This window comes from Haliotis cracherodii, unplaced genomic scaffold (assembly GCF_022045235.1).
Source record: "Haliotis cracherodii isolate W230 unplaced genomic scaffold, xgHalCrac1.p SCAF_10, whole genome shotgun sequence".
NCBI lineage: Eukaryota > Metazoa > Mollusca > Gastropoda > Lepetellida > Haliotidae > Haliotis > Haliotis cracherodii.
Window position 1 is genome coordinate 48,612,878 of NW_027266265.1, and position 12,343 is coordinate 48,625,220.

The following is a 12,343-nucleotide window of genomic DNA, read 5'->3' on the forward strand; positions in this document are numbered from 1 at the left end:
ATCACGTGGGACGCACCTTGAAATTATTTACCAAATCACTTTTTATTTAACAAAATAACCACTCTATGTATTTTCATTTGATTTTATAAAAGAAAATAGTGTTATACCTAAATTTAATTGCTCGTGCTGAAAAGACGTCACGTGACAGAGACCGCGGGAAAGTAAATCATCCAAAATGGCGCAGACTCGGGTTAGTGAATTTTTTCCAAGCAAAAAGAAGTCACGCCACAGCAATGCCACAAAACGCCGAAAAGTGGAACTCACCACAACAGATGATGACATTTCAAGTTTAAAACAGGCAGTTAATAGAAATGTACAGATTTCAGAACAATCGGAAGGGACAAAAGAGGAGTGCACGAAAACCAACTCTCAGAAAACAAAAACAAGCAATAGGGTGAAATCTGTTGCATCGGCGAAAAGCAATCAAAAACCTGTACGGCAATCCGCAAGGAAAGGCAAAAATGTTGAAAACGATTCTTGTCAGCGTAAAATATCTGATATTTTCTCCTCCACGTTCAATGAATACAAAAACAACACCGAGCCATTGTCTTTTAATTTTCAAGAAGATGGAACTTCAGAAGCAGTCCCTTCCGCCTGGGATGAACACGACGGCCCAGACAGTACTCCAACGAAACAACTACGTCTTAGTGCAGATACGGCAAGTCGCAGATCACGCAAGGAAATTCAAAATGAGTGTATTACTGAAGAAAATACTCCACAGAAAGAAACTCAAGAAGAATCAGCTGCTCCAACCAAACGCCATGCAAGGAAACGATTACAGATGAGCCAGAAATCAAATGTTGAAAAGACGGTAAGATTGTTTTTGAAGTTTGAGTAATGAGATGTTTTTTTAGAGTGATACAACATATTTCAGCACTCCATCACACTGTTTGGAAAGCCACAAAGCAGTTTAATAAATTAATTGGACTGAATGTCATAGCTCATTCTCCTTCATTCCTCAGTCTACACCATGAAACCCACACCCTTCGTGCCCATTGTCCTATCTATTTTAATTAAAAAGAGGCATTATCAGAAAAAATGTAATCAATATCATGTGAATAGCTACCAAATGCAAAGGAATAGTTTTAATTGCAATATATACATGATATAAATGCAGTAACTATCGTCGTAACACACTTCATTGGAATCCCCACACAGCCACTTTTGGAACTGACAGCAGATCAAGACTACGAGTCAGACAAACCAAAAGACATTACTTCGCTTGTCGCTTATTTGTTTATCACTGCCAATTCTCCCACACTGTTTTCCCGAAAAGGTGTTGTCAATTAACTACCATCGGCTTTTGACAGATACTGCAGAAGTTAGTCCGCTGCATTTGACAGAGTTTCCCATAGAGGCAGTGCACATATTCCACCAATGACTGCTGTCAAATCTGATCGTTTCTATTCGTTTACATCGTTGACATCTCTCATTTGTTGGTATTATGAGCAGGTGTCTCCTCTATAATTGCACAAGGAAATGAATGGAAGAGTTTATTTTTGAACTTATTGTTTCAGTCTGAAGTGGATATGAACTCAATTGTTTCATCCATGAAGTTGCCTGAGAAGATGATATCACCACTTCCTGTGACACCAGATACCTTGAAAACTCCTACAAAGTCCAATGGCCCCAGCATCCCAACGTCTCCCAATGTGAAGGCTGCCATAGAAAAGTGCAAGAAGCTGATGCAGACAGGCCAAGGGGATGCAAAGACTAAAGAGGTATGCACCAAATACATTCATACGTAGCCTATTCAGACCTTTTCAGAGGCGAATATTTAGCCCCAGCTCTGCAGCAAATGACAGTAAAAAATCCCATGTTGTATTACAATTTTCCCAATTCTTCAGATTTTATGAAAGTAAGAATGTTAAAAAATCCACTTTTAGAAAATATCATTGGTTTTTTTACCGTTTTGCCTGCCAAGAACACTTAGTTTGGAATCCTAGATAAATCCGTCATGTTTATGCCTATTGTGATACATTACTATGCTAATCTACCATCAAAGGGTTTACGTTTCCAGTAGTAAAAGGCGACTATGCTTGTCGTAAGAGGCAACTAACAGGATTAGGTGGTCTGACTCGCTGACTTGTTTGATGCAGTTGCGTGGATCGATGCTCATGATGTCAGTCACTGGATGGTCTGGTCCAGACTTAATTATTTACAGATTGCCATCATATAGCTGGAATATTGCTGAGTGCGGTGTTACATAACAAACAAACAAACTTTTCCAATACATGTTGGAAAGCGGTCACCTTATGTGATGACTGTTAACAATCTCCTCTGACTTGATAGGGGGCACGAGTGGCCCAGTCGTCTAAGGCGCTGCAATTCCCTATGCAGAGTTGCGTCCCTTGGGCACGCCAGATCCCTATGATTGTGGGTTCGTATCCCGGTTCGCCCCAATTATGTTTCTAGGTTTGTCAGCACAATACCCGTGCTCGTGGGTTTCACCAAAGTGGTAAACATCTGATACCTGCATCACTTAGGGCTTTCCTCCCACGTTAAGCTGACACGCCACGATATAACTGGAATACTGTTTAAAGCAGCGTTTAACCCAACTCACACTCACACACACACTCTGCCTTGATACTTGTGACACTGGCACAGCCCTACGACCCACCCCTCATCTTGTAAACTCTTAGTGTTTGATTTAATCCGATTTACTTGAGTTTATTTACTAATCTGTTGAGATTCTGGGTTAGAATAGGCCCCGGGCAACCTATGCTGGTCGGAAAAGGCAACCAAATAGATCAATGGTTAGACCTGGTGACTTAACATATCAACGTACCCTGAAAACAGATAGTTTCTTATAGTATAGATACCTAGGTTTCTGGTCAGACTTGATTTATGTACTGGCCATCATCATTAAGCTGGAACATTCCCGAATGTGGCATTAAAAAGTCACAAATAAAATAAATAGATGTTTTTATTTAAACCTGGTGCAGGAGTCACAAGTATCATTACCTCAAGAGTCTGCATCCACAGACTCCGTCACCCCGGGAACCAAAAAACATACATGGGGCTCGCTGTTTCCTTTCAACCTTAAGGGTTTTGGAAACTGAGGTATTTGTTGAGATGAAGAGAGTTGTGTGTTATGTTCAAATTAAATGTGACATTACAGAAGCAGATCAAAGCCGAGATCCGAGCCAGACTGAAGAAATGTGGCAAGATGGAGGAGCTGAAGTCCCAGTTGTCAGACATGAACAAAAAAATAAACCAGTTGAAGAAACCGCTCCCCAAACTCCAGAAGTTTGACAACATTGAAATTGAAGTGGAGCAGCCTGTGGTCCAGCAAAGCCCTGTGAAGAGCAGCCCGGTGAAGAGGTGAGGCAATCGGTTCATTGTTCTGTAGAAATCTGTGGAAGGTATAGTCTGGAAGGTAATTTAAGGTACCAACGTTTACTACAATATCTGAAAAACTATCGGACCTACTCCAGTCAAAGTTGGCATGAGATTATTAAACAGTCATACATAACTGGATATTACATTTAAAGACAATAGTTGCATGATGAATCACACACATTGAGACGCCTAACACTGCACCTTGCCAAGTCAATTTCTGATTTGTTATTATTTTTTCAGTGTATCCAAGGCCCCAGCTTATGTGCGACATCACACGCTAGCTGACCCCGCTCCCCCCACCCTGACCCTCCCATACAAGTACAAGCTGCTGATGGAGATGTTCCGCGGCATGGACACTGTCGTCAGTATGATGCACAACCGCTCCGAGATCTGCACCTTCTCCAAGCTCAAAGTGGCTGTGCAGACCATGACGAAGAGGTATGTGGTTTTAGCATGGTATGTTAACTCTGTTGTATGTATCGAACATGGGGTGAATTATTCATTATCTCCCAAATAGGTCCCCATTGCCTCATGGAACTGGTGCTTGTTGTTACCCTGCCTGATGCTTGTTGTTACTCTGCCTGATGCTTGTTGTTACCCTGTCTGATGCTTGTTGTTACCCTGTCTGATGCTTGTTGTTACCCTGACTGGTGCTCAGCATGAAGGGGCGAAAGCAAGGACTGTTTGGCTTGGAGTCAGTATACTGTGTCCGAGTGGGGTATTCAACTGCTGCATGGTATCTCTGTGAGCTAGCAGTATAAAATTGGCATCAGTCCGGACTAGTGCAAGTAAGCGTGTCGCTGTGTAAGCATGGTAAGTGACCCCAGTGTGGAGTTAGCCCCCTGCATCCTATGCTGGTTATGATGGGTCAGTGGACAGAGTCAGTGACTTGGTTCATTGCCAGTCAGAGTACCCTGAAGGAGGGGATCGTTCCTCGCCATATTGATCAATCGATTGTCAGGTCCAGACTCAAATCATTTACAGGTCGCTTTCATATAGCTGGAATATTGCTGAGTGAGGCGTTAAACAACAAACACACACCCTGTATGACCTGGCCAATGACGTAGGAACATTCACTCGCTTTCTTGTAACTTTACCTCTGCTATGCTGACAATATAGAAATGATTAGTCCATAACATGATGTGTTAATATTTAAGCATGTGTATGGTCAACTTTCATATGTTAGTAGCAAAATTGGATGTATAAGTTTACTAAGATATAAAACTAAATTCTAAAAAATCTGTCTGTAAACACACTTGCTTTTAGCCTTGAAAAGTGTAATCATACCCTTAAAATACCTTAAATTAAGTTGCTCCAGTTTTGTGTGAACTAGGGCTGCAAAGAATACACTGTGAGGCGAATATGATTCGTTTCACGAATATAGGGTTACAAATACGAATATTAATTCATGAACACAATAACAGGTCAACAGTTGATGTATTATTTGTTATATTCAGTGAAACATTAAGAACATTAATTATTTGACATGGTTTGTTAATTATTAATGTATTAAACATTTATATACCGCACTTATCCAGCTACTAGTATCTGCTCAATAGCGACAATGACCAGTGACCACAATACTGTCAAATTAAATATTATCAGAGTGTTGTCTTTGAAAGAAATCTATGCATATCAATATGTTTTAATGGATATTTTTAGGTACGGGGTATGTAAATACACATGATCGCATATTCATAAATATTCGATTCTAGTGGCCACAAATACGAATTCAATTCATGAATGAATACGGTTCAATTCACCGAATACGCGAGTGAATCGTAACAGCCCTAGTGTGAACAGAAGCATTAACTACTGAACCTCTTCTGTTACGAGTGCCGTGCAGCTGACAGTGTCTGTAGTTATAGATGACTGTAGAATATACAGGGTCTGTTATATGGCTGTCTATTTGACACTGATAAATGACTAGATTTGACAGTGTCTCACTTTTGTATCCCTGTTGCAGGAACTTCGAGCAGAAGAACGTCCAACAGATAAAGCATGTTTACCCAAGTGGCTACCACTACCGCCAGGAGAGAGTGCCATGCTATGGGAAGAAAATGAGTGACTATCAGCTGACCGTCGAGGCCAACTTAAGCGAAAATCCTGGTGAGTGTCCAACATGGAAATGGGTTCATACACCGATTAGTTTTCATATGCTTAGAATAAATCTTTGGTATTCTTGAACAAGACAAGACTAATTTTGACAAATTTGAGTTGACCAAAAGCCTGTTTTCATCATGATTTTGCATGAGAACTCTACATAATTACGCGTCTATGTCTATCAGTGTAACACACAAGGGAATATACTGTGTTGCTGGAGAGGTGAGGAACCAATGAAAAGTTGACAAGTAATCAAATAGAGAATCTAACCCGAGTGTCAAATAGATCAACATGAGTTGTGGAAAGTGGAAACACTCAAAGGCTTGCCGAGGAGTTTTTCCACTTTTATCAACGAGTGTTGATATAGTTTATATCAAAAGACACAAGGGTGAGATTTTATTTATCATCCCAACATCATTCTTCCAACTTTTTCAGTTTGTAGACACTAATAAGCAGTGTCTTAAGTGTAAAAAGTACTGCTAACAGCTTCAGTAGCAGAGCCATTAGTGAAGTCATTTGATTGTGACGTCATGGTAACCAATGACCTCACAATGGTCTGCAAAGCATTGTGATGCAATTTAATTCCAGCTATATCTACAATGTAGATATTGCTTGATCTCATCCTAGTGATATCTACAGTGGGAGCCAGTTTTGGATGATGAATACAAGGATGGATCTTGGAGAATAAAGGTTTCCAAATTAAGAAAATGAAAAGTAGCATCTCAACCCTGGATCCACCTCATGTTAAATGTACGAGCTGCATTTGTGTATTTGAGCGCCTGTTAACCTTTGTGAATGGTTCTACAGGTGGCTGTCTGAAATCGGGGAACAAAGATGGAAAACTGAACTTTAACGCTACACAGCTCCTGCAGAGGAAGCAGACGTTCCACAACAACCTGATATCCATTGTCAGACGCCATCATCAGGTACAGCCCACATTATGATATACTGTATTCGACCTAATAAGCGCCCAGGGTGCTCTCATAATTTGAAATAGGGGGCTCTTATTAGAAAACAAATTTTGAGAGAAAAAAAAACAGTTGAAAGATTGTAGATTTTGTGGTTTATGCTGACAGCCTGAAATGAAACATAAGAAAAGTCTGTGTGTGTTATACAGATATATTTATCCAGAATTTTATTGCCCATAATTAAGGTCGCACATAATACACGAGTGCGCATTTTACACGAATAAATAAGTCATGTGTCCATTGATCAATCGGAAGGGGTGCTAATTGGGATTGTTCACTAGCCAATATATTAGCAAATATCGCCGTGGGCGCTTATTAGGTTGAATACAGTAAGTGGAACACTGTCCTGGGTGACTTGCTCCCCCAATTCTCATCCCTGCCGACAGCAGCCTCAATATTACTGGATTATTTGCAGAATGTGGCATTAAACATCACACGCTCCATGTTGTTTAACACCGCACTAAGCAATATTTCATCTATATGACTGTGGTCTGTAAATAATCAAGTCTGAAGCAGACAATTCAGTGATTGATATGATGAGCATTGATGTATGTAATCGGGATGCTATGTCATGCATCAACCATATCCGAGATACTGACCACCCGATCACGTTAGTCACCCCTTATGGGAAACATTTGTTGCTGAAGACCTATTCTCTACCTGGATCTTCACAGGTCGAAATGTTAATGCCTATTGTAACATCTTAAATTAGTGAATCTCACTGATTCCCACTAAAGAAAGAGGTGACATGTCTTAGTTTAACCCAACAACCTGCCTACACAGGTGTAATGTTATGAACCTCTATGTTATAGAGTGTTTGCACGAAGTGGTAATATGCTCTCATGTGGTATTTTATGATAAATAAAAAAATTCCAACTTTTCTAATACCATGCAAATTCGATACGTGAACAATTATTCCCATTGTCTGCAGGAATTCTTGGCCAATCTGTCTCGTCCCCTGAACATACCAGAGAGTAAGATAACAAGATGGCACCCAACATTCCACGTAGATGAGGTACCTGAGGTTGAGTTGTCTCCCCTGCCAGAGCCTCCCAATGTCAACAAGTACCAGACTGCAAAAGACGTCCTTGAGCACACCAGGGGGAAGCTCATTCCAAAGGTTAGAGAATCTGACTGATACAAGTTTTATCAAGCAGAATATTTGACTTAAGAAAGGATAATACTAAAAAAAATTTAGTGTTCTTTTGAAAGTAATTATAAACGTATGTGAAACGGAGACATTGTCATTGAGGTCATTTAGGTTGGTATGTATGCTGTGAATTAAATTGGCAAATTCTGCCAATAATCTCAAACCTAGTTTCCCTGTTACAATCATTCTCCAGTTTTCTCAAGTAAGGCAGGCTTTCCCCCTTGTTCTTCCCTGACCAGACCCCCTCAAATGTCTGTGGTCTAGTGGTAGAACGTCCCCATGGAGAGCGGAAGGTCTGGGCTTGGATCCCCGGACGTGTCGTACCAAAAGATGTTTAAAGATGTTACTACTTGTTATCCTGTCTGGCGCTCAGCTTTAATTGGCTAAAACAAGGACTGGTCGGCTTGGAGTCAGTATAGTGTGTCTGAGCACATGCACATGCACGCGCGCACGCACACGCATTTCACCTCGCCTCACCTCTTTCCTGACCAGTGATTGGTTATCAATTTATGTCGTTTAGATGTGATGACAAAATGTCGTCTTTTTCCTAGGTGGAACAAGCACTTGCTGATGTGGCCAAAAACTCACCATCGTCAGTGAAAACTGAAATAAAACAAGAATTGAACGTCCCGACCTCCAATGCAGCCCCGGCCATGAAGGGTGTTCCGTCGTCACTGCTTGAGAGGGTGGGTACAAACGTACATTGCTGTAAACTGGGGTTAACAAGGGATGTTTGGGGGTAATTTCAACCAGAGCTTGTCTTGTGTTATTGGGGGCGGTCAGGTAGCCTTGTGGTTAAAAGCGTTCAATCGTCACACGGAAGACCCGGGTTCGATTCCCGACATGGGTACAATGTGTAAAGCCCATTTCTGGTATCCCCCGCCGTGATATTTTGCTAAAAGCGGCGTAAAACCATACTCACTCACTCGCTAAAATCTATTGAAAATTATGCTAAGAGCCAATTTTTTACTTATAGACTAAAAAAAGTTTGACATTCAACTGACTTGTTGTGTAGTTAAATTGTCAGTAAACATCCCAAGATTGATCATTAGATCATGAATTTGAATTAGAATTAGAATTAAATATCTTGTGACATGGTTCTGATAAGTTATAGTTCAATCCTAGGTTGTTAACCACGCTTGGTCGTGTTGTTATCCCAATACTTTCATGTAGTTAACAATATTCTTTATTGAAACATGTGTAAACTTTGATGTATCATCAGTAAACTTGTGTGCAGATCCGAGCCAAGGAGGCCATGAAGATGGAGGCGTCACTGACGAGGAATTCAGCCGAGGACAAGAAAAAGAGAATGATGAATCGTCTGCCAGACATGATCCGAATTGTTAGAGCGTATCCTTTCGTTCTCAAACACCCATCTTACTTTGTACACCCTATGATTTCCTCATGGGGATTCCGATAAGAACCTGTGAAGATCTGGGTTAGAATTGGTCTTCAACAAGCCATGCCAATCTCATTAAAATCAGATATTAGTCCTCGCTACCGCTAAACAAAGATCTGAGGACATCCCATTGGGGGTCATGTCCTGTCATCCGACCAATCAGAGCATCGCTTACCAGATCATGAAAGTGACAGTCGAAAAGTGATTTCTAATCATGCAACCTTGTAAACTTTAACACGGGGTATTCCGAACGACAGTTACAGTTTTACGACTGAATCTATACAATCTAGACTATCTAATGCCATTCCAGAATGTTCTTTTGTTTAGGTTTCAAATTTGTAATCGAGAATTTGTCAAAATATGTTTCGAAGCGTAGTCGCCAATTTGAAATAAGTGCAGTAAAGCACGAGAAAGCTGCCTTCTGATTGGCCATTCCATTGGCCGGTCAAAGTTTGTGCAAGGTCGGTCTGACGTGACCCGTAATGGGATGTCCTCAGATCTTTGTATATCGAGAGTTAAGATCTGATTTTAATGAGACTGGAGGCGACTAACAGCATCAAACTTGATGACCTGGTTGATGCATGTCATTGTATCCCAAATGCATAGATCAATGCTCATGATGTCAATCACTGGATTGTCTGGTCCAGACTTGATTATTTACAGATGTCATATAGCTGGAATATTGCTGAGTGCGGCATTAAACAACAAACATGTGAAACACCAGTGACTATGATGTCAAATAAGTGTTATTTCCTTAACACACTTGTAGTTATTTTGTGACAGAGAAGAGGCCTTCTATTCCTCAAGAAACAGTGATCCAGAAGTTGGCAGATAGCTTCCGGTCATCTGTCTCAATTGGTAAGTCCACAGTCTCGGTTTCTTACCTTGCTGACACTGATGTGTGAAAGTATCGTTGATGAATTCTTCTGCATATACTTCAGGGTCCTTAATGTCACAGAATATTTCTAATTTCTAATTACTTCAGAAGCCAGGGCTGGATCATTTACTCATTCAAAAAATACCCAGTCCCTATATTTCTGTAACCTTATCCATCGTTTCTGAAGTTATCCAGAGTTGGACACTGACACGGTTACAGACTTGGGGAATATTTGAAAGGACTTCGTTTTTACACTAAACCTAGTGAATGTACTTAAATCATCAGTCTCTGTGCTGGACCATGTGCTGGACCATGTTTGACTACAACTGCCATAAGCCTATGTTAAAGCATGGGAAAGCATTAGTCTTAGTGCTGACTTCACTTTATGGAACGTGGCCCTGGAGACTTGATTGATGTACCAGATGATGGGGTCAGCTGACCACAAGCTCTGACACAACTCATGAAAAAGCTTGCCTCTTCTTTTGTGTAGGTGAAATTGAGGCCCATGTCAAGTTGTTGCTGGAGATAGCTCCCGAGTGGCTGACAATGGTGCAGGTCAAGAAGGGGAAGTACTTGAAGATCGACCGGAACATCGATGTGCAGTCCCTGACCGGCAAGATACAGAACCAGGCCAAAGCCTTACAGTGAACATACTCCATACAGATCTGTTTTAATATATTGTTAAGTTATTTGTGGTTTGGTTGGAATATTTCTGTGACTTCACATACATTGCAACTCACAGATTACCATGTTTGATATGAAGTATTAGGGAGCGATTTAACTGCTTGCCCATTGTCCTGTGGCCAGTTAAAATTTCAATGGGCTTGCTGAAATGTAAAGTAGATGGACTGTCTGGCTAGTCAAAATTCCACCCCTTCTCCGCGTATGTTTCATTTTTTTAATTGGATCATCTCGGCGGAATAACAACTGGATGCCTTTTTGTAATGTTGTGTTCAACAACGTTTTTGTTTGCTCATAAATCTCCATGAAATGAGGCAAATGGAAACCAAGGTTTAGTCTCCGAGTGCGGGAAAATAAGTTTTAGAGGTAAGGAATTCTAAATAAACTCATGTTCAGCCACTTCGCGGCCTCCACCATTTAGTTGTAAGCCAGCATGGAGAAGGGCCTGTAACTTTCGAAAGGAGAAAGCCCTGCTTGCTACATACAAATTTGTTAAATTTTACCCCTGATATGAGTAGACTTGTTTACCGCGAATCTGAAGCATATTGATGTTTGTGGAAACATTGCAGACTTGTACTGTCCATTCATTTGAAGACAGGAAATACCTGTTTGCATGTAATATACTTTAGCAGCCCAGATCAGGGTCTCCTTTTACCCACTATGTGAAAATCTCAAAACGAGCCTTGCCAAGTGCTGATATATTTGAAATCAATAGAGGCAAGGTTGAGGTTATGTTTATCATCCAAAATCATTCTTCCAAATTTCCTGTTTGTAAATAGTAAAAAACAGGTGTCTCAGGTGTAAAATAGAGAATCTCACCCAAGCGTCTTTTGATATCAAATATATCAACATGAGTTGATACAAGTGGAAAAATTTCAAGGCTTGCCGAGGATTTTTTCCACTTTTATCAACGAGTGTTGATATATTTGATATCAAAAGACACAAGGGTGAGATTTTAGTTATCAACCAACATCATTTTTCCAGCTTTTTCAATTTGTTGACAGGAATTAGCAGTGTAAAAAAGTACTGCTAACAGCTTCAGTAGCAAAGCCATTAGTGATGTCATTTGATTGTGACGTCATGGTAACCAGTGGCGTCACAATGGTCTGCAAAGCATTGTGATGTAATTTCATTGAAGCGATATCTACAGTGTAGCGATCTCTCCTGTGGAAGTCAGATTTTGATGAAAATTTTGTCTGCAAGGTTGTGTCTCCTCAGTGCTATTGCCAAGATGGCAGTCTGCTTGTACATCTACCTCTTTAGCATAATATTGTTGTCGCAGCTTAAAACAAACTTAACTTAGTGTCCAGACGAGACACACATCTTAGCATAGCAAGTTCTGGAAATCATACTGAATGAATGAATGTTGTTTTATGCCACCTGTCTGCATCATTATACATCATCTGGTGGCATTGTCAAACATAACTGTTCAGAAATATTGGGTTTGTTAATTGTTTCATTAAAATATATTGCTGGGCGACTGTTAATTTTTGTGTCACGTCACTAACAGCTACAACTATACTTTGAAGGTTGACATAATTTTGTCTGTTCTTGAGATCCAGTAAATTATGGTTATAACGAACTCGAAGGGACTACTAATTTTTGTTCGATATAACCGTAGTTCGTAATAAGCACATATACAGCAAATTGAGGGGATCAAAACACTTTTCTTTATATCGGTCAGTTCTTTATAGGTCAGTTCTTTATAAGCGTGTTCGTTATAAACGTAATTTACTGTATGTCCATGTATGAATACGTTTCCAATTATGTGCATGTCAAATTCTCTTAGGTCAGCATGAGTTCGATAATGTAAATTGTGTAAA

At 40.3% G+C, this 12,343-nt stretch overlaps 1 protein-coding gene across 1 annotated transcript; it reads left to right on the forward strand.

The window, feature by feature from the left end:
- Nucleotides 1–169: 169 nt before the first annotated feature.
- Nucleotides 170–12,343, forward strand: LOC139451743 (DNA replication factor Cdt1-like). The gene is made up of 11 exons (XM_071233060.1): nucleotides 170–811; nucleotides 1,518–1,721; nucleotides 3,122–3,324; nucleotides 3,583–3,780; nucleotides 5,309–5,451; nucleotides 6,253–6,371; nucleotides 7,345–7,533; nucleotides 8,115–8,249; nucleotides 8,801–8,913; nucleotides 9,732–9,820; nucleotides 10,330–12,343. Exons 1-11 carry the CDS (start codon nucleotides 176–178, stop codon nucleotides 10,485–10,487), a joined length of 2,187 nt encoding a protein of 728 aa, XP_071089161.1. The 5' UTR covers nucleotides 170–175; the 3' UTR covers nucleotides 10,488–12,343.

Excerpts from the sequence above, each read along its gene's own strand:
- LOC139451743 (XM_071233060.1), top strand. The coding sequence starts at position 176 with ATGGCGCAGACTCGGGTTAGTGAATTTTTTCCAAGCAAAAAGAAGTCA. Across the intron at positions 5,452-6,252 it reads CAACTTAAGCGAAAATCCTG|GTGGCTGTCTGAAATCGGGG; the intron begins GTGAGTGTCCAA and ends ATGGTTCTACAG. Across the intron at positions 8,914-9,731 it reads ATGATCCGAATTGTTAGAGC|TTATTTTGTGACAGAGAAGA; the intron begins GTATCCTTTCGT and ends ACACACTTGTAG.